General features: G+C 40.9%; 3 protein-coding genes across 6 annotated transcripts in view; 2 read left to right on the top strand and 1 right to left on the bottom strand.

Moving 5' to 3' along the window:
• Positions 1–2,192, bottom strand: part of LOC110002051 (disco-interacting protein 2 homolog C) — a 148,818-nt gene extending 146,626 nt beyond the window's left edge. Inside the window, exon 1 of one of the 4 annotated variants that reach the window (XM_065954442.1) lies at positions 1,895–2,192. In XM_065954442.1, coding sequence (XP_065810514.1) covers positions 1,895–2,171 — 277 coding nt within the window. In that variant the 5' untranslated portion in view covers positions 2,172–2,192. The remainder of the gene's footprint in view (positions 1–1,894) is intronic. The other 3 variants (XM_065954443.1, XM_065954444.1, XM_065954445.1) reach the window with 3 other exon arrangements.
• Positions 2,193–3,912: 1,720 nt separating this feature from the next.
• On the top strand, positions 3,913–6,359 carry LOC136179121 (tripartite motif-containing protein 16-like). The gene has a single exon (XM_065954487.1). The coding sequence runs from the start codon at positions 3,991–3,993 to the stop codon at positions 5,662–5,664; it is 1,674 nt and encodes a 557-aa protein (XP_065810559.1). The 5' UTR covers positions 3,913–3,990; the 3' UTR covers positions 5,665–6,359.
• Positions 6,360–9,718: 3,359 nt separating this feature from the next.
• LOC109979348 (uncharacterized) lies at positions 9,719–20,143 on the top strand. The gene is made up of 5 exons (XM_065953379.1): positions 9,719–11,516; positions 12,248–12,281; positions 15,001–15,209; positions 16,455–16,604; positions 17,637–20,143. Exons 1-5 carry the CDS (start codon positions 9,845–9,847, stop codon positions 19,445–19,447), a joined length of 3,876 nt encoding a protein of 1,291 aa, XP_065809451.1. The 5' UTR covers positions 9,719–9,844; the 3' UTR covers positions 19,448–20,143.
• The last annotated feature ends 2,697 nt before the right edge of the window (positions 20,144–22,840 follow it).

Below are 22,840 nucleotides of genomic sequence, written 5' to 3'. Positions count from 1 at the left end.
CCCCCCCCCCCCCCCCCCCCCTGCAGTGGGTGGAAGGAGGAAAGGGATGATGCGTGGAAATCAAAAAATTAGGTCAAAGTCTGCGGGGACGCGGGAGAGCTTTGCATTCGGCTGCCGTCGTGCATTTACAACATCAGCTAAGCATGTAAATAATGCAACGGGGCATCTGACCCCATTCCCCCCCCCCCACCCCCACCACCCAGATGCACTTGTTTACATTCCAGCTCTGCTCAGCTTTTCACAATAAAACAAAAAAAGAGAAGGAATAAAGGAATGTGTGTCACCTTTCCCCCCCATCCTCCTCTCCTCTCTTTTCTCCTCCTCTCAGCTCAGATGCAGATCCCTCCTAACACCTACAGCAGCAGCAGCAGTGGAAACAGCAGAATGCAGCGTGTGCATTTGCAGTCAGCTGCTGAAATCACTTCCTCTCTCTCTCTCTCCTCCTGTGCCTTTTCATTCCTTCTTTCTTTCTTTCTTTCTTTCTTTCTTTCTTTCTTTCTCCTTACATGGCTGAGCTCTGCAAAGCGTCCAGACGGCATGAGAAACATGACACTATGATACTCTGCAGGCTGAGAGTGAGTCTGCAGCAATGTGACATATCAATCTGAAAAAGAAAAAGGAGGAGGAGGAGGAGGAGGAGGGCTAATGAGAAAATCAATAACAAGTCTGCTGTTCAGTATCTGGCAAAAAAAGAAGCCGACATGTGTTTGTGGAGTTATTGGAGAGAAGCTGGATTTTAACAGAAATCCTCCCCCCCCCCCCTCCACAAGCTGCAGGGTGTCATGTGAAAGCTGTGTCCCGCTAACAGCTGCACATAATCTCAGCAGCATGCATGCACGGTGCTCAAGCGGGAATTTCCAAACCGATCATGTAAAAACAGTAAAGCTCCTTATTGACGACCTGAAGAGATATATACGACTACAGAGCGCTCCTCTGATATTCCCACTGGGGGGCTTTAACGTCTCTCTGGAGCTCAATAGAGACTTCTTAAGTGTACTTTATGGGGCTGTTTATCTGCCATGATGGAAAGGACCCGAGTCCGCTGATCAATAAAAGCTGCTTAAATAACCAATTCAGCGTCAAATCTGCTAAATATTCAGAGTTTGGAGGTTTGCATTTGCTGTTTCATCATTTTATCTGAATACACTTGCCTCAGTTTTTCTAAGGCCCCTTAAGGTCCAAGTTTTTCTTTCTGATTTGGAGGACTCTAATTGACTTTTTTTCCAGGTTTGCAATTAGCAAAAAGAGGATTAGAGGTGCTCATTTGGGCTCCTAACAAGGAGACGTATTAGCAATGACTCAACAACAGTCTTTGATGTATCACAAAAAAAAGAATCCTGAGAAGTTTTGTGATTTTGTCCAGTACAGTGTAATGTTTGTAGGTTTGATTTCTGCATTGCATTGTAAAATCAGATGTGGAAAAAAAAGACTTCATAATGTGTCTCTAATGATGTTCTTGGAGACACACTGTGCAAAAGCTGCAGAGAACATCCAAATGTGCAACTGCAACATGACTCGCAGGTAACTTTTTCTTTCCGTTATCTCGACCTGAAGAGTCTTGAAGCTTAATTAGTTTCACTATCTCCCAAGATATACAAATAGAAAAAAGCATGAGAGTAAACTACAGCAGTACTTCCAAAACACGCCACATCTCCTGCATCCAAATCCCAGCTTCATAAAGCAGAGCAGGCAATGTGGCAGCATGTGTGTGAGTGTGTGTTTGACATGGAGACACACACTTGAACTTGAGCTGGTTGCAGAACCACCAGCACTCTCCCGTCGCAGCTCACACTCTGAGCCGGCTCGTCCGACCAGCAGAGGCCGAGCAGCAGCGACACAGACACCCGCAGGCAGCAGCGGGAGCTCCAAAACGAGGAAATCCAAGTCTACTCACCCTCCGATAACTCCAGCTCCAGCTCGGCCAGTCTGGCCCGCACCTCCGCAGGAAGCGGCACCGGGTCCCGGTCCGCCATTCCGCCGCAAGAAACCGACTTAAATCTCTGTTTCCCGTCTGTTTCCTCCTCTCTCCTCTCTCCAGGCTTCTCCTCAACCCCCAGAAATATCCAAAGTCGGTCAGACTGTATCCGTGTGTGTCGCACTGTGTGCGGCAGCGACGCTCTGAGCTCCCCGCTGACCTGCGCCAAGCTCTCCGAAGTGAGACAATTCTGCATCCGGTGTTTGAGTAAGACAATAAAAGCATCCTCACAGTGACGGAAGCAGAAACATCACACGTAGCTGTATCTGATTTTTAATTGTATGAAGATGATGTCTTCTTCTAACTTATCTCCTTTTTTTCTTCTCTTTCTCTTCTCCTCCTCTTCCACCTCCTTCTTCTGCTCCCAGATCTTTTTATTTCTTCTCATTCTTTTTCTCCTCCTCTCCCCTCTCCTCCTTCTTCTCGTCCTCTGTTTCCCTCTCACCCTCCTGCTTCTCCTCATCCTCCTTTTTCTTCTCCGTTTCCTTCTCACCCTCCTGATTCTCCTGCTTCTCCTGCTTCTTCTTCGTCTATGTCTTCATCTCTGTCATCTTTGTCTCCTTGTTATCCTCCTCTTCCCCCTCACCATTCTTTTCCTTCTCATCCTCATTTTTCTCCTTCTCTAATCTAAAAAAAACTGCTTCATGCTTTTATTTTGAAGGAAAAGTCAGCCGTCTTCCTCAGTGAATCTTGTTAAATATGGCTGACTTCATGCAGCTCGCAGGTGGAATTCACAATATGTGACTTTGGCCGAATGACAACATCTTAGACTTGACACTAAGAGGGATACAAAAAAAATGTAAATCCACTTTACAGATTTATTTTTCAGTGTTTATAGGCAAAATTCAAAACTGTGGATGATTTTTTCAATCTAACTGATTATATATCTGACCACCAGAGGGCGACAAATGCACATCTATCAATCTTTCTATCTGTCTGTCTATCTATCTATCTTTCTTTTGGTTAATTCAAATATACAGAAGCCTTATTTTGGCTTTTTTAAAGAGGACATATTACCCCCCTCCTCCACCTTTTCAAAGTCCCCTGTGGTCTAAATGAAACATCTGTTCTGTGCTTTGGTCAAAATATAACATGAATCAAGCACCAGAGGAGGTTTGTGACCCTGTATAAACCAGCTCTCTCAGAACGCTCCGTTTTGGTGTGTGTGTCTCTTTAATTGCAATGACCACCCCCCCCCCGCCCGCCCACCCTGTTGTAAGACCACAAACAAAGGACAAAAACACTGTACAAGTGGATTTTTCATAATGTGTCCCCTTTAAATTATTTTCAGGCATATTATTCTGTAATTGAGTCCTTTTTTTAACAGCATTTTTGTCATTATAAAGTTGACATTTATAAGTTATTTATTTCAAAACGATGATAATGTTGTTCAGCAGCAGCAGGATTGGATGAAAACGGGAAGCCTCTGCAGATGTGAACATGCTGCCATCTTGTGGATCTTCTCTCTCAGGACCAGTCGAGGCTGAAATTCTTTTTTAGGGTCAAACTTTATTTTAAAAGGTTTTTTTTACACTAACATGGCTTACAACATATAGTTCCAGTCAATCAAAATAAGAGGCTCTCTTATGATTCTCACGTTTCATACATCCAAACATTGAATCTGCATTTGATGTGTGTTTGAAAGTTACTTTCTAAAGATTGATTGAATTTGTGATTCTCAGAAAAGGTTCAAAGAAGAGTTCATCTTGTAAAATCTGAAAAGAGAAATGTTCTCTGTTGTAAACAAGTCTCTCTCTCTCTCTCACCGCTCCTCTTCCTGGAACGAAGCAGAGCTTGTTAACCTCTCCCTCTTCTTCCTGCTCTCAAACACAGCCAGCTCCACTCTGACTCTATATTTCCTTGTTCCCTCCCCTTTTGATCTACAAGTTGAGGATGGGTGTTACCAACAAGAGCTGACGTTCACTGAACAAACACATGCTGTGCAGATCAGAGGTGGAGCTAGTTTGATTTCTCAGGAAGAGAAACTCAGACAGTCGTTGTTACAGAGAGGAGAAATGGCACAGAAAGGAGTTCAGCTGGGTCAGGAAACCCTTTCTTGTTCGATCTGTCTGGATCTCCTGAAGGATCCGGCGACTATTCCCTGTGGACATAGTTACTGTATGAACTGTATTAAAAGCCACTGGGATAAAGAGGATGAGAAGACAATCTACAGCTGCCCTCAGTGTAGGCAGGACTTCACACCAAGGCCTGTCCTCAGGAAAAACACCATGTTGGCAGATTTAGTGGAGGAGCTGAAGAAGACTGGACTCCAAGCTGCTCCTGCTGATCACTGCTATGCTGGATCTGAAGATGTGGCCTGTGATGTCTGCACCGGGAGAAAACTGAAAGCCTGTAAGTCCTGTCTGCAGTGTTTGATCTCATTTTGTGAGAAACATCTTCAGCCTCATTATGAAATACCTGCTTATTCAAAACACAAGCTGGTGGAGCCCTCCAAGAAGCTCCAGGAGAACGTCTGCTCTCGTCATGATGAGGTGATGAAGATGTTCTGTCGGACTGATCAGCAGTCTATCTGTTATCTCTGCTCTGTGGACGAACACAAAGGTCATGACACAGTCTCAGCTGCAGCAGAAAGGAGCGAGAGGCAGAGAGAGCTCGAGGTGAGTCAGCAAAACATCAGGCAGAGAATCCAGGACAGAGAGAAAGATGTGAAGCTGCTCCAACAGGAGGTGGAGGCTATCAATGGCTCAGCTGATAAAACAGTGGGGAACAGTGAGAAGATCTTCACTGAGCTGATCCGTCTCATGGAGAAAAGACGCTCTGATGTGAAGCAGCAGGTCAGATCCCAGCAGCAAACTGAAGTGAGTCGAGTCAGAGAGCTTCAGGAGAAGCTGGAGCAGGAGATCACTGAGCTGAAGAGGAGAGACGCTGAACTGGAGAAGCTCTCAGACACAGAAGATCACAACCAGTTTCTACACGACTACCCCTCACTGTCACCACTCAGTGAATCTACACACTCATCCAGCATCAAGATCCGTCCTCTGAGGTTCTTTGAGGATGTGACAACGGCTGTGTCAGAAGTCAGAGATAAACTACAGGACCTCCTGAGAGAGAAATTGACAAACATCTCACAGACAGTGACTGAAGTGGATGTTTTACTGTCAGAACCAGAGCCCAAGACCAGAGCTGAGTTCTTAAAATATTCATGTGACATCACACTGGATCCAAACACAGCACACACACTGCTGTTATTATCTGATGGGAACAGAAAAGTAACAGCAATGAGAGAACGTCAGTCTTATTCTAGTCACCCAGACAGATTCACTGATTGGTGGCAGGTCCTGAGTAAAGAGAGTCTGACGGGACAATGTTACTGGGAGGTGGAGAGGAGAGGAAGAGGAGTTTATGTAGCAGTCACATACAAGAATATCAGCAGAGCAGGGCTCTCAGATGAATGTTTGTTTGGAGGTAATGACAAATCTTGGAGGTTAGATTGTTACAACAACAGTTATGACTTTTATTACAACAATGTCAGGACTCCTGTCTCAGGTCCTCGGTCCTCCAGAGTAGGAGTGTACCTGGATCACAGAGCAGGTATTCTGTCCTTCTACAGCATCTCTAAAACCATGACTCTCCTCCACAGAGTCCAGACCACATTCACTCAGCCTCTACATGCTGGACTCAGGTTTGTTTATGATGGAGTCTCTGCTGAGTTGTGTAAACTGAAATAGACAGAAGTCATTAAGGAGACAGATGTTTAACTTGCTGTGTTTTAAATCTTCAACTTGATTTTTATTCATGCTCGTTGCTGAGATCTGATCATCGTCACCTGTCAATCAAACTTTATGGGCGGTACTTTGACCTCTTCTCGTCTGTTCTGTCAATGTTTGAGTGTCTTTAAGTGACACTCCTTCCTGTGTCTGTTTAGCCGTGGACTCTTTCACTGCTCAGGATGACTTTTGTTCACCTGAACTGACATTTCTCTGAGTGAAAATATCAACTTCTCTCCGCTCTCCATGTTTGATTATTTGTATTCATACATTTATATGCTGTTGTTTCTGTTCTGATTCATGAGTCTGAAGAGAGAGAGCAGCAAACTTTTCTTTAATGTTGATTTTCTCTTCTCACCACTTTGTACATTTGTAGAAAATCTATAAAATCACACTTAAAGAAATGAGTTAGTCAGAATAAATGTTGTTGTTCATATTCAAAGTAAAGTAAAAAATGTCCTCTGAGGTGTTTTAAAAATGTAATCCTCCTGATTAAATCAATAAGGAGATAAATCATAGTTTTCTGTGAGTGGAGATCAAACAAACTGTGTGTATGAAGTGAATGTGTTCATGAAATGATTGAACAAGAGACATTGAACACACTTTACTTATTTGATGTGTAAACAAACTGAAGTTTGACATCCTGAATAAACACATGAACAAAATGTTTTCTTCTCGTCTTCATTGCAGGGTGTCGTAAGAAGCTGATGGAGAGTCAAACTCAGTCACTTTGTTCATGTGTTGGTGTTTAGAGCTGAAGAGCGTCCGTCACTCACTCTCTGTTCTTTCAGCTCTCCTCACTAAAAAAGATTTGCTTTTGAGGAATGAGCAGAGTTTTCTTTAACATTTTGACTTCTAAAAACATTTTGACAAACTTTTCTTTCCTATATTTCCAATGTGTCCTGAATGCAGCATCAGAATCAGAAGAATCAGAATCAGCTTTATTGGCCGCGTATGCTTTCACACTTAAGGAATTTGACTTCATTAAAACGATACTCTCAATGCACAAAAAGGACAACATTAATTTACAACAAGAAACACAATGTAAGCAAAGACTAACACGTACAAGGCTCGATGAGAGAATAGTGCAGTGTTGGGTCGAGCAAACATGCTGAGATAACTTATAATAAAATATATATATATGTAACAGATGGGTTAATTTACTTGAGGAAGAGTTGTAACAGTATTTACATTGAGCGGTGTGATTGATATCAAGGGAGGATAATAACACAGATGCCTTCCTGCAGAGAGTAGAAATCACCACAAGAGGGCGCCTTCATCCTGTTAACCAGAGATGTAAAGATCCACTTAAGCACCTGAACTCAGTTTGTGCAGAAGAGAGTGAGAAGAGGTCAAACTACTTAAAGTTATTCACTAATTCCCTCTGGTCTTCATTTATGTACATCTGTCCCTGGATTCTGCTGCCATTCTTCTCCATGTTACCAAGTGTATTTATGTCATTTCTAGTCAACAATACATTAAAAGACACAATCACCTGACAGGTCCAGAAAAACCTCTTCAAGATACAAAATAAAACCTGGATTGCTTTTAATCTGCAAAAATATTGCTGGTTCAGCAAGCAAATTTAACTTGTTGTAATGTTAGAAATATGAAGGTAGATATGTTGCAAAATAGGAGAGCTTGTAGAATGTGATGTGAGAAGTTGAAGGAAAAAAAAGTGAACATGTAAAAATGTTTACTGGTATAAAAAATCCACTACTTTTCTGTCGTGAATCTGCGCTGCTTGAGTTTTGCAACACATTTTGCGAGATGTCTGTAGAAAAACAAATTTGTACTTGTAGAAATACACAAATTCAAGGCAGGTAACGTGTGCATGTCCGTCCCTTAATTCCGTCGTAGCGGAAGCAAAACAAGGAACTTTAGTTCCACATAGAAACAGAAAGATTTTAACAGTGTTTTTAACCTTTTAGCTTAACATACATGAATTATTATTTATTTATTTATCAAATTCATGAAATGATGACTATATGAAATCATTTATGAGTCATGAACTTAAAGTTTTATGTAACAGCACTTCAAGTATAAACACTATAACGACTCAAGTTACTTTTAAGAAGAAACAAAATAATTCGCAAGGGATTGTGGGATAGGTAGTCAACAATAGTAGGACAAAAATTATGTATCAGTCTTGTATCTTTGCCTTTTTCTCAGTTTTTCGATGCCGTTTTGGCGCCGAATGAAATGTACTATAGTCAGGAGTATTGAGGTGGCTGGTCGTCTTGGTTTCAGTCACCAATCTCTTGATAAAATAATTTTGTGAAAAATCAATGGAGGATTTGAATGGGAAAATTTACTTCTGATTGGCCAATTCCCCCCACATGCAGACACACAGCGAGGGGAGGGGGGAGGAGGGAGGGGGAGGGGGAGGGGGCCTTTCTACAAGTACAAATTTGTTTTTCTACAGACATCTCGCAAAATGTGTTGCAAAACTCAAGCAGCGCAGATTCATGACAGAAAAGTAGTGGATTTTTTATACAAGTAAACATTTTTACATGTTCACTTTTTTTTCTTCAACTTCTCACATCACATTCTACAAGCTCTCCTATTTTGCAACATATCTACCTTCATGTAAAAGGTGTCATCAAGTCAAATTTGCATAAACATATTATTTTCACTTTTTACAAGCAGTTCAGACCTTTATTTATTTTTAGTTATATACCTTGAAATAAGATGTTTATCTGGACTTTTCAGGTGACAATGGTTTACAATAAGTGTATTGAGATACTTTGATGTTATCAGCCTTCTTAGTAAGATTTTAGTGTTAATAGAGGCCTCACTTGGAGACTGAACCAGCTTATTTCAGGCATTACAAAATAATATATTAAATAATTAAAAAGTCGAGTTTTCAGGGAAATAAAATACATTTTAACAAAATTAAACTGTGATAAAAGTAAACACAAAAAACTTTCATTCACTCAGGGATTTAGGGATTAGAGAGTCGCGTATAAGAAGTTCCTCTCTTCACTCAGAGCGATGGACGAGTGAGCGGCAAACCTACCGACATACATGAGAGAAAATAACAATAACCATTGTGACATCAACAGAAAAGACAGATGTAGATTGATAAAAGTAGAAATATAAGCTCAGAAAATGATAAAGAGTGAAATATAGAGTCATCATGGAGCGGTTATTTTTATATTTTAAATATAGCTAATAAATGTAAAGAAAAGGCAGGCGTGGTTAAAGCTCTCAACATGGGAACAAGAAGGTATGATTTAGAGCTGTAACATAAGCCCATCGTTCTTTCAGTAAGCGCCGGCTGTCACAGAAACAGCCTATGAGTCACTTAGTTACTGCTGGCTGCTGTTTTCTATTCTTGATTCTAATAAAATTTAATTCACTAACTAGTTACGACTCGCTTTTGCTGTTTGTGTGAGAAGCTTCAAATCAATGTGAGCATGAGAAGAATGCCAGTCTGTCCGTGGTCAGCCCCGCCCTGCATGCTCTGATCGTGACAGAGTGTGGAGGCGGGGAGCAGGCTTCAGTGTTGCATACATACAAGCAGAATATTTGAAGACAAGAGGAAGAATTGCATTTATCTGCACAGAGAGGGCTCATCGTCATCACAAGCTGCTTCAGAAAACACCGGTGGCAGCAAAGTGACGCCTGCACAGTAAGCATTACAAATACGATTCCCAGCATGCAACACAGACATTTATGAGTTTAATGAATGACTTTCATGAAGCCTGCATTGTACTTTCACAACAGAGCAACCTCTAGGCTGCTGTACAAACAACATGCAGTACTGGGGGCAGAAAGCCTTCTCCAAACCCTCCGATTCAAAGAAGAGTTCATCTTGTAAAATCTGAAATGAGAAGTGTTTTTAAAAGAGAAATGTTCTCTGTTGTAAACAAGTCTCTCTCTCTCTCACCGCTCCTCTTCTTGGAACGAAGCAGAGCTTGTTAACCTCTCCCTCTTCTTCCTGCTCTCAAACACAGCCAGCTCCACTCTGACTCTATATTTCCTTGTTCCCTCCCCTTTAGATCTACAAGTTGAGGATGGGTGTTACCAACAAGAGCTGACGTTCACTGAACAAACACATGCTGTGCAGATCAGAGGTGGAGCTAGTTTGATTTCTCAGGAAGAGAAACTCAGACAGTCGTTGTTACCGAGAGGAGAAATGGCACAGAAAGGAGTTCAGCTGGGTCAGGAAACCCTTTCTTGTTCGATCTGTCTGGATCTCCTGAAGGATCCGGTCACTGTTCCCTGTGGACATAGTTACTGTATGAACTGTATTAAAAGCCACTGGGATACAGAGGATGAGAAGACAATCTACAGCTGCCCTCAGTGTAGGCAGGACTTCACACCAAGGCCTGTCCTCGGGAAAAACACCATGTTAGCAGATTTAGTGGAGGAGCTGAAGAAGACTGGACTCCAAGCTGCTCCTGCTGATCACTGCTATGCTGGATCTGAAGATGTGGCCTGTGATGTCTGCACCGGGAGGAAACTGAAAGCCTGTAAGTCCTGTCTGCAGTGTCTGGCCTCTTACTGTGAGAAACATCTTCAGCCTCATTATGAAGTACCTGTCTTTAAGAAACACAAGCTGGTGGAGCCCTCCAAGAAGCTCCAGGAGAACGTCTGCTCTCGTCATAATGAGGTGATGAAGATGTTCTGTCGCACTGATCAGCAGTCTATCTGTTATCTCTGCTCTGTGGACGAACACAAAGGTCATGACACAGTCTCAGCTGCAGCAGAAAGGAGCGAGAGGCAGAGAGAGCTCGAGGTGAGTCGACAAAACATCCAGCAGAGAATCCAGGACAGAGAGAAAGATGTGAAGCTGCTCCAACAGGAGGTGGAGGCTATCAATGGCTCTGCTGATAAAACAGTGGGGAACAGTGAGAAGATCTTCACTGAGCTGATCCGTCTCATGGAGAAAAGACGCTCTGATGTGAAGCAGCAGGTCAGATCCCAGCAGCAAACTGAAGTGAGTCGAGTCAGAGAGCTTCAGGAGAAGCTGGAGCAGGAGATCACTGAGCTGAAGAGGAGAGACGCTGAACTGGAGAAGCTCTCAGACACAGAAGATCACAACCAGTTTCTACACGACTACCCCTCACTGTCACCACTCAGTGAATCTACACACTCATCCAGCATCAAGATCCGTCCTCTGAGGTTCTTTGAGGATGTGACAACGGCTGTGTCAGAAGTCAGAGATAAACTACAGGACCTCCTGAGAGAGAAATTGACAAACATCTCACAGACAGTGACTGAAGTGGATGTTTTACTGTCAGAACCAGAGCCCAAGACCAGAGCTGAGTTCTTAAAATATTCATGTGACATCACACTGGATCCAAACACAGCACACACACTGCTGTTATTATCTGATGGGAACAGAAAAGTAACAGCAATGAGAGAACGTCAGTCTTATTCTAGTCACCCAGATAGATTCACTGATTGGTGGCAGGTCCTGAGTAAAGAGAGTCTGACGGGACAATGTTACTGGGAGGTGGAGAGGAGAGGAAGAGGAGTTTATGTAGCAGTCACATACAAGAATATCAGCAGAGCAGGGCTCTCAGATGAATGTTTGTTTGGAGGTAATGACAAATCTTGGAGGTTAGATTGTTACAACAACAGTTATTACTTTTATTACAACAATGTCAGCACTCCTGTCTCAGGTCCTCAGTCCTCCAGAGTAGGAGTGTACCTGGATCACAGAGCAGGTATTCTGTCCTTCTACAGCATCTCTAAAACCATGACTCTCCTCCACAGAGTCCAGACCACATTCACTCAGCCTCTACATGCTGGACTCAGGTTTGTTTATGATGGAGTCTCTGCTGAGTTGTGTAAACTGAAATAGACAGAAGTCATTAAGGAGACAGATGTTTAACTTGCTGTGTTTTAAATCTTCAACTTGATTTTTATTCATGCTCGTTGCTGAGATCTGATCATCGTCACCTGTCAATCAAACTTTATGGGCGGTACTTTGACCTCTTCTCGTCTGTTCTGTCAATGTTTGAGTGTCTTTAAGTGACACTCCTTCCTGTGTCTGTTTAGCCGTGGACTCTTTCACTGCTCAGGATGACTTTTGTTCACCTGAACTGACATTTCTCTGAGTGAAAATATCAACTTCTCTCCGCTCTCCATGTTTGATTATTTGTATTCATACATTTATATGCTGTTGTTTCTGTTCTGATTCATGAGTCTGAAGAGAGAGAGCAGCAAACTTTTCTTTAATGTTGATTTTCTCTTCTCACCACTTTGTACATTTGTAGAAAATCTATAAAATCACACTTAAAGAAATGAGTTAGTCAGAATAAATGTTGTTGTTCATATTCAAAGTAAAGTAAAAAATGTCCTCTGAGGTGTTTTAAAAATGTAATCCTCCTGATTAAATCAATAAGGAGATAAATCATAGTTTTCTGTGAGTGGAGATCAAACAAACTGTGTGTATGAAGTGAATGTGTTCATGAAATGATTGAACAAGAGACATTGAACACACTTTACTTATTTGATGTGTAAACAAACTGAAGTTTGACATCCTGAATAAACACATGAACAAAATGTTTTCTTCTCGTCTTCATTGCAGGGTGTCGTAAGAAGCTGATGGAGAGTCAAACTCAGTCACTTTGTTCATGTGTTGGTGTTTAGAGCTGAAGAGCGTCCGTCACTCACTCTCTGTTCTTTCAGCTCTCCTCACTAAAAAAGATTTGCTGTTGAGGAATGAGCAGAGTTTTCTTTAACATTCTGACTTCTTCTTTCCTATATTTCCAATGTGTCCTGAATGCAGCATCAGAATCAGAAGAATCAGAATCAGCTTTATTGGCCGCGTATGCTTTCACACACAAGGAATTTGACTTCATTAAAACGATACTCTCAATGCACAAAAAGGACAACATTAATTTACAACAATAAACACAATGTAAGCAAAGACTAACACGTACAAGGCTCGATGAGAGAATAGTGCAGTGTTGGGTCGAGCAAATATGCTGAGATAACTTATAATAAAATATATATATATGTAACAGATGGGTTAATTTACTTGAGGAAGAGTTGTAACAGTATTTACATTGAGCGGTGTCATTGATATCAAGGGAGGATAATAATACAGATGCTTTCCTGCAGAGAGTAGAAATCACCACAAGAGGGCGCCTTCATCCTGTTAACCAGAGATGTAAAGATCCACTTAAGCACCTGAACTCAGTTTGTGCAGAAGAGAGTGAGAAGAGGTCAAACTACTTAAAGTTATTCACTAATTCCCTCTGTTCTTCATTTATGTACATCTGTCCCTGGATTCTGCTGCCATTCTTCTCCATGTTACCAAGTGTATTTATGTCATTTCTAGTCAACAATACATTAAAAGACACAATCACCTGACAGGTCCAGAAAAACCTCTTCAAGATACAAAATAAAACCTGGATTGCTTTTAATCTGCAAAAATATTGCTGGTTCAGCAAGCAAATTTAACTTGTTGTAATGTTAGAAATATGAAGGTAGATATGTTGCAAAATAGGAGAGCTTCTAGAATGTGATGTGAGAAGTTGAAGGAAAAAAAAGTGAACATGTAAAAATGTTTACTGGTATAAAAAATCCACTACTTTTCTGTCGTGAATCTGCGCTGCTTGAGTTTTGCAACACATTTTGCGAGATGTCTGTAGCAAAACAAATTTGTACTTGTGGAAATACACAAATTCAAGGCAGGTAACGTGTGCATGTCCGTCCCTTAATTCCGTCGTAGCGGAAGCAAAACAAGGAACTTTAGTGCCACATAGAAACAGAAAGATTTTAACAGTGTTTTTAACCTTTTAGCTTAACATACATGAATTATTATTTATTTATTTATCGAATTCATGAAATGATGACAATATGAAATCATTTATGAGTCATGAACTTAAAGTTTTATGTAACAGCACTTCAAGTATAAACACTATAACGACTCAAGTTACTTTTAAGAAGAAACAAAATAATTCGCAAGGGATTGTGGGATAGGTAGTCGACAATAGTAGGACAAAAAATTATGTACACAGTCTTGTATCTTTGCCTTTTTCTCAGTTTTTTCGATGCCGTTTTGGCGCCGAATTAAATGTACTATAGTCAGGAGTATTGAGGTGGCTGGTCGTCTTGGTTTCAGTCACCAATCTCTTGATAAAATAATTTTGTGAAAAATCAATGGAGGATTTGAATGGGAAAATTTACTTCTGATTGGCCAATTCCCCCCACATGCAGACACACAGCGAGGGGAGGGGGAGGGGGAGGGGGAGGGGGAGGGGGCCTTTCTACAAGTACAAATTTGTTTTTCTACAGACATCTCGCAAAATGTGTTGCAAAACTCAAGCAGCGCAGATTCACGACAGAAAAGTAGTGGATTTTTTATACCAGTAAACATTTTTACATGTTCACTTTTTTTCCTTCAACTTCTCACATCACATTCTACAAGCTCTCCTATTTTGCAACATATCTACCTTCATGTAAAAGGTGTCATCAAGTCAAATTTGCATAAACATATTATTTTCACTTTTTACAAGCAGTTCAGACCTTTATTTATTTTTAGTTATATATCTTGAAATAAGATGTTTATCTGGACTTTTCAGGTGACAATGGTTTACAATAAGTGTATTGAGATACTTTGATGTTATCAGCCTTCTTAGTAAGATTTTAGTGTTAATAGAGGCTTCACTTGGAGACTGAACCAGCTTATTTTAGGCATTACAAAATAATATATTAAATAATTAAAAAGTCGAGTTTTCAGGGAAATAAATACATTTTCACAAAATTAAACTGTGATAAAAGTAAACACAAAAAACTTTCATTCACTCAGGGATTTAGGGATTAGAGAGTCGTGTATAAGAAGTTCCTCTCTTCACTCAGAGCGATGGATGAGTGAGCGGCAAACCTACCGACATATATGAGAGAAAATAACAATAACCATCGTGATATCAACAGAAAAGACAGATGTAGATTGATAAAAGTAGAAATATAAGCTCAGAAAATGATAAAGAGTGAAATATAGAGTCATCATGGAGCGGTTATTTTTATATTGTAAATATAGCTAATAAATGTAAAGAAAAGGCAGGCCTGGTTAAAGCTCTCAACATGGGAACAAGAAGGTATGATTTAGAGCTGTAACATAAGCCCATCAATCAATTAGTCAAAAGAAATGAAGCCATACATTTTAATTAATTATAAAACATTCCAGATGTTTCAGATTTCAGCTTCTGAAATGCCAGGATTTCCTGATTTTCATGTATGATTAAATACTTTTTAGGTTTTGTTCTGTTTGTTTTGGCCAGAAGAAGACATTCAAAGATGTCACTCCTTCATTTTTCTCTTCCTCGGCTCCAGGTTCTTCGAGTACATCTTTTTGTACCAGAGCCTGGTGATGTTCCAGATCGACCAGAAGCCGAAGGACTGCTCAAAGATCGCTCTGACCGAGGCCTGGGATCCCTTCGACATCCCAGCCAACTCCACCTTCGAGGACCAGTACATCATCGGAGGCCCCGGGGACAACGTGGAGGTCCAGGAGTGGTCGGACAGGAAGCCGGCACGCCAACGTAAACCTGGTTTTTAAAATATTTTAAACACAACACCAGAAAGGACATGCACAGACAGAAAGTCATAATCAAAGAAATAAGTCAGTATTAACTGCCAGTGACAGGGATAGTCTCCCACTGTGAGGTGCATATGTGAACATCCAGGTCGAGAGAATATCCAGATCAGTCCTCCTGAAATGACGGCTTAGGGTGCAGCCAGCCTGACACCAAAATCAAACCTTCCAAATGACATAAAGTAGGTTTATCTGTGGTAAACACATTGTCACAATCCAGGCCATCAGTGGTGATGGCAATGGTGAATGTGTGGTGTTGTGGCTAAACAAAGACCACCAACCAAAGTGAGTGTTGACAAGAGAGAGAGAGAGAGAGACTAAGAAACCAGCTTATACACCAAGGCCCAGTCTGCCCAGGTGCATGACATCAAATGAACTGGCTCCGCCCCTTTCTACCTGAAGACAACCTGAGTGGGGAGAGGTACAAGACAACAGGAGGAGCACTGACACAGTCAGGGGTCGTCAGAACAGACTACGATCTTTTGCACTTCCATATCTGCTCAGTTTTTCAACACCTTGCGTTTAATGGAGGACATCTGTGTTAAAAACAGTTAAAGTCTTTCTATGTGATTATTCACACTTAAATATAAAATAAATCAAGTATCTGCTCTGAAAATAACTCTGTGAGTCATGACTGTCTACAATGGGTGTAACACCCGAGTCCCACTGTCTGTGATGTTTTCAGAGTTTTCAGAGTCCTACCTTCAGTTTGTTTACATCGCCGGGACGGCCGGCTGACTCCTCCCCTCGTGTATAAAAGTTGTTTAATTGAGGGACTAGAGAAAAGAAGAATAACATGCTGTACTCACTGCTTAACTGTGTTTCTAGATCACGCTCATTTCAGGTAAATTTACATGCAGTGTGAAGATACCAGCATAATAAAGATCGCTAGCATTAGCATGCTAACACAACAATGCAGCGCGAGTTGTTTTGGTTTCATGCTGGTGCTCAAGGGCGACACCTGCTGGATCAAAAAATCACATATAAAGCCTTTAAACATCTTTTAGATTCTGTGGGAACTTTAAAACACAAAGTGTCCGTGCTGCTTGAATCCAGTGTTTGTGTACGTTCTTCCTGAAGCTGCTTCACAATAAAAATGAAGCTTCATCAGATTTAAGGAGCAACTTCTGCTGGATATGAACCTCCAGTTCCTCTTAGAGCTGCTGTGACCTGTTTCTCGTCTCTCCACCAGATGAGACCTGGGTGGGCGTTTACACCCTGAAGGACTGCTACCCCGTGCAGGAGACCTACGTCAGGAACAGCAGCGTCACCACCTCCACCCGCTTCTTCAACCTGCAGCTGGGCATCAGCGACCCCGACGTCTTCACCCCGCCCAGCACCTGTCAATCAGCTCGGCCTGAGAGGATGTCGGAGTCCGGCTGCTGAATGCCCTCACCTTCAATCTTAGATACTTAAAAGGGATAATCTCGCTGAATTCTTCTGTTACATAAATGTCTGTGAGGTCACAATCGTTTGTCTGATGAGTTAACACAAGAAGAGTTTTTATTCAGCAAAGATCAAATTAATGACTTCTGACGATGAAACTGTTTAAATGCTCCTGTGACCGTTTGTTTTCCTGAGTTTGGAAGTTGTTTTTCCAGCTTTGGTGTGAATGCAGGATTAAACCAGTTCTTTCAGTAAGCGCCGGCTGTCACAGAAACAGCCTATGAGTCACTTAGTTGCTGCTGGCTGCTGTTTTCTATTCTTGATTCTAATAAAATTTAATTCACTAACTAGTTACGACTCGCTTTTGCTGTTTGTGTGAGAAGCTTCAAATCAATGTGAGCATGAGAAGAATGCCAGTCTGTCCGTGGTCAGCCCCGCCGTGCATGCTCTGAGCGTGACAGAGTGTGGAGGCGGGGAGCAGGCTTCAGTGTTGCATACATACAAGCAGAATATTTGAAGACAAGAGGAAGAATTGCATTTATCTGCACAGAGAGGGCTCATCGTCATCACAAGCTGCTTCAGAAAACACCGGTGGCAGCAAAGTGACGCCTGCACAGTAAGCATTACAAATACGTTTCCCAGCATGCAACACAGACATTTATGAGTTTAATGAATGACTTTCATGAAGCCTGCATTGCACTTTCACAACAGAGCAACCTCTAAGCTGCTGTACAAACAACATGCAGTACTGGGGGCAGAAAGCCTTCTCCAAACCCTCCGATTCAAAGAAGAGTTCATCTTGTAAAATCTGAAATGAGAAGTGTTTTTAAAAGAGAAATGTTCTCTGTTGTAAACAAGTCTCTCTCTCTCTCTCACCGCTCCTCTTCCTGGAATGAAGCACAGCTTGATAACCCCTCCCTCTTCTTCCTGCTCTCAAACACAGCCAGCCCCACTCTGACTCTATATTTCCTTGTTTCCTCCCCTTTAGATCTACAAGTTGAGGATGGGTGTTACCAACAAGAGCTGACGTTCACTGAACAAACACATGCTGTGCAGATCAGAGGTGGAGCTAGTTTGATTTCTCAGGAAGAGAAACTCAGACAGTCGTTGTTACAGAGAGGAGAAATGGCACAGAAAGGAGTTCAGCTGGGTCAGGAAACCCTTTCTTGTTCAATCTGTCTGGATCTCCTGAAGGATCCGGTGACTGTTCCCTGTGGACACAGTTACTGTATGAACTGTATTAAAAGCCACTGGGATAAAGAGGATGAGAAGACAATCTACAGCTGCCCTCAGTGTAGGCAGGACTTCACACCGAGGCCTGTCCTCAGGAAAAACACCATGTTAGCAGATTTAGTGGAGGAGCTGAAGAAGACTGGACTCCAAGCTGCTCCTGCTGATCACTGCTATGCTGGATCTGAAGATGTGGCCTGTGATGTCTGCACCGGGAGGAAACTGAAAGCCTGTAAGTCCTGTCTGCAATGTTTGATCTCATTTTGTGAGAAACATCTTCAGCCTCATTATGAAATACCTGCTTATTCAAAACACAAGCTGGTGGAGCCCTCCATGAAGCTCCAGGAGAACGTCTGCTCTCGTCATAATGAAGAGATGAAAGTATTTTGTCGGACTGATCAGCAGTCTATCTGTTATCTCTGTTTAATGGACGAACACAAAGGTCATGACACAGTCTCAGCTGCAGCAGAAAGGAGCGAGAGGCAGAGAGAGCTCAAGGTGAGTCGACAAAACATCCAGCAGAGAATCCAGGACAGAGAGAAAGATGTGAAGCTGCTCCAACAGGAGGTGGAGGCTATCAATGGCTCCGCTGATAAAACAGTGGGGAACAGTGAGAAGATCTTCACTGAGCTGATCCGTCTCATGGAGAAAAGACGCTCTGATGTGAAGCAGCAGGTCAGATCCCAGCAGCAAACTGAAGTGAGTCGAGTCAGAGAGCTTCAGGAGAAGCTGGAGCAGGAGATCACTGAGCTGAAGAAGAAAGACGCTGAACTGGAGAAGTTCTCACACACAGAAGATCACAACCAGTTTCTACAGGACTACCCCTCACTGTCACCACTCAGTGAATCTACACACTCATCCAGCATCAAGATCCGTCCTCTGAGGTACTTTGAGGATGTGACAGCGGCTGTATCAGAAGTCAGAGATAAACTACAGGACGTCCTGAGAGAGAAATGGACAAACATCTCACAGACAGTGACTGAAGTGGATGTTTTACTGTCAGAACCAGAGCCCAAGACCAGAGCTGAGTTCTTAAAATATTCATGTGACATCACACTGGATCCAAACACAGCAAACACACAGCTGTTATTATCTGATGAGAACAGAAAAGTAACATTAATGAGAGAACAACAGTCTTATTCTAGTCACCCAGACAGATTCACTAATTATCTTCAGGTCCTGAGTAAAGAGAGTCTGATGGGTCGTTGTTACTGGGAAGTGGAGTTGAGAGGAAATGTTTCTGTAGCAGTCACATACAAGAATATCAGCAGAGCAGGGCTCTCAAATGAATGTTTGTTTGGATGTAATGACAAATCTTGGGTGTTAGATTATTACAACAACAGTTATTACTTTTGTTACAACAATGTCTGCACTCCTGTCTCAGGTCCTGAGTCCTCCAGAGTAGGAGTGTACCTGGATCACAGAGCAGGTATTCTGTCCTTCTACAGCATCTCTGAAACCATGACTCTCCTCCACAGAGTCCAGACCACATTCACTCAGCCTCTACATGCTGGACTCAGGTTTGGTTGGTATCCTGGAGACTCTGCTGAGTTGTGTAAACTGAAATAGACAGAAGTCAGTAACGAGACAGATGTTTAACTTGCTGTGTTTTAAATCTTCAACTTGATTTTTACTCATGCTCGTTGCTGAGATCTGATCATGTTCACCTGTCAATCAAACTTTATGGGCGGTACTTTGACCTCTTCTCGTCTGTTCTGTAAATGTTTGAGTGTCTTTAAGTGACACTCCTTCCTGTGTCTGTTTAGCCGTGGACTCTTTCACTGCTCAGGATGACTTTTGTTCACCTGAACTGACATTTCTCTGAGTGAAAATATCAACTTCTCTCTGCTCTCCATGTTTGATTATTTGTATTCATACATTTATATGCTGTTGTTTCTGTTCTGATTCATGAGTCTGAAGAGAGAGCAGCAAACTTTTCTTTAATGTTGATTTTCTCTTCTCACCACTTTGTACATTTGTAGAAAATCTATAAAATCACACTTAAAGAAATGAGTTAGTCAGGATAAATGTTGTTGTTCATATTCAAAGTAAAGTAAAAAATGTCCTCTGAGGTGTTTTAAAAATGTAATCCTCCTGATTAAATCAATAAGGAGATAAATCATAGTTTTCTGTGAGTGGAGATCAAACAAACTGTGTGTATGAAGTGAATGTGTTCATGAAATGATTGAACAAGAGACATTGAACACACTTTACTTATTTGATGTGTAAACAAACTGAAGTTTGACATCCTGAATAAACACATGAACAAAATGTTTTCTTCTCGTCTTCATTGCAGGGTGTCGTAAGAAGCTGATGGAGAGTCAAACTCAGTCACTTTGTTCATGTGTTGGTGTTTAGAGCTGAAGAGCGTCCGTCACTCACTCTCTGTTCTTTCAGCTCTCCTCACTAAAAAAGATTTGCTGTTGAGGAATGAGCAGAGTTTTCTTTAACATTTTGACTTCTAAAAACATTTTGACAAACTTTTCTTTCCTATATTTCCAATGTGTCCTGAATGCAGCATCAGAATCAGAAGAATCAGAATCAGCTTTATTGGCCGCGTATGCTTTCACACTTAAGGAATTTGACTTCATTAAAACGATACTCTCAATGCACAAAAAGGACAACATTAATTTACAACAAGAAACACAATGTAAGCAAAGACTAACACGTACAAGGCTCGATGAGAGAATAGTGCAGCGTTGGGTCGAGCAAACATGCTGAGATAACTTATAATAAAATATATATATATATATATGTAACAGATGGGTTAATTTACTTGAGGAAGAGTTGTAACAGTATTTACATTGAGCGGTGTGATTGATATCAAGGGAGGATAATAATACAGATGCCTTCCTGCAGAGAGTAGAAATCACCACAAGAGGGCGCCTTCATCCTGTTAACCAGAGATGTTAAGATCCACTTAAGCACCTGAACTCAGTTTGTGCAGAAGAGAGTGAGAAGAGGTCAAACTACTTAAAGTTATTCACTAATTCCCTCTGGTCTTCATTTATGTACATCTGTCCCTGGATTCTGCTGCCATTCTTCTCCATGTTACCAAGTGTATTTATGTCATTTCTAGTCAACAATACATTAAAAGACACAATCACCTGACAGGTCCAGAAAAACCTCTTCAAGATACAAAATAAAACCTGGATTGCTTTTAATCTGCAAAAATATTGCTGGTTCAGCAAGCAAATTTAACTTGTTGTAATGTTAGAAATATGAAGGTAGATATGTTGCAAAATAGGAGAGCTTGTAGAATGTGATGTGAGAAGTTGAAGGAAAAAAAAGTGAACATGTAAAAATGTTTACTGGTATAAAAAATCCACTACTTTTCTGTCGTGAATCTGCGCTGCTTGAGTTTTGCAACACATTTTGCGAGATGTCTGTAGAAAAACAAATTTGTACTTGTAGAAATACACAAATTCAAGGCAGGTAACGTGTGCATGTCCGTCCCTTAATTCCGTCGGAGCGGAAGCAAAACAAGGAACTTTAGTTCCACATAGAAACAGAAAGATTTTAACAGTGTTTTTAACCTTTTAGCTTAACATACATGAATTATTATTTATTTATTTATCGAATTCATGAAATGATGACAATATGAAATCATTTATGACTCATGAACTTAAAGTTTTATGTAACAGCACTTCAAGTATAAACACTATAACGACTCAAGTTACTTTTAAGAAGAAACAAAATAATTCGCAAGGGATTGTGGGATAGGTAGTCAACAATAGTAGGACAAAAATTATGTACACAGTCTTGTATCTTTGCCTTTTTCTCAGTTTTGGCGCCGAATGAAATGTACTATAGTCAGGAGTATTGAGGTGGCTGGTCGTCTTGGTTTCAGTCACCAATCTCTTGATAAAATAATTTTGTGAAAAATCAATGGAGGATTTGAATGGGAAAACTTACTTCTGATTGGCCAATTCCCCCCACATGCAGACACACAGCGAGGGGAGGGGGGAGGGGGGAGGGGGAGGGGGCCTTTCTACAAGTACAAATTTGTTTTTCTACAGACATCTCGCAAAATGTGTTGCAAAACTCAAGCAGCGCAGATTCACGACAGAAAAGTAGTGGATTTTTTATACCAGTAAACATTTTTACATGTTCACTTTTTTTTCTTCAACTTCTCACATCACATTCTACAAGCTCTCCTATTTTGCAACATATCTACCTTCATGTAAAAGGTGTCATCAAGTCAAATTTGCATAAACATATTATTTTCACTTTTTACAACCAGTTCAGACCTTTATTTATTTTTAGTTATATACCTTGAAATAAGATGTTTATCTGGACTTTTCAGGTGACAATGGTTTACAATAAGTGTATTGAGATACTTTGATGTTATCAGCCTTCTTAGTAAGATTTTAGTGTTAATAGAGGCCTCACTTGGAGACTGAACCAGCTTATTTTAGGCATTACAAAATAATATATTAAATAATTAAAAAGTCGAGTTTTCAGGGAAATAAATACATTTTCACAAAATTAAACTGTGATAAAAGTAAACACAAAAAACTTTCATTCACTCAGGGATTTAGGGATTAGAGAGTCGTGTATAAGAAGTTCCTCTCTTCACTCAGAGCGATGGATGAGTGAGCAGCAAACCTACCGACATATATGAGAGAAAATAACAATAACCATCGTGACATCAACAGAAAAGACAGATGTAGATTGATAAAAGTAGAAATATAAGCTCAGAAAATGATAAAGAGTGAAATATAGAGTCATCATGGAGCGGTTATTTTTATATTTTAAATATAGCTAATAAATGTAAAGAAAAGGCAGGTCTGGTTAAAGCTCTCAACATGGGAACAAGAAGGTATGATTTAGAGCTGCAACATAAGCCCATCAATCAATTAGTCAAAAGAAATGAAGCCATACATTTTAATTAATTATAAAACATTCCAGATGTTTCAGATTTCAGATTCTGAAATGCGAGGAATTCCTGATTTTCATGTA

Source organism: Labrus bergylta, chromosome 4 (assembly GCF_963930695.1).
Source record: "Labrus bergylta chromosome 4, fLabBer1.1, whole genome shotgun sequence".
Lineage (NCBI taxonomy): Eukaryota > Metazoa > Chordata > Actinopteri > Labriformes > Labridae > Labrus > Labrus bergylta.
This window is presented reverse-complemented; position numbering and strand designations above follow the sequence as displayed.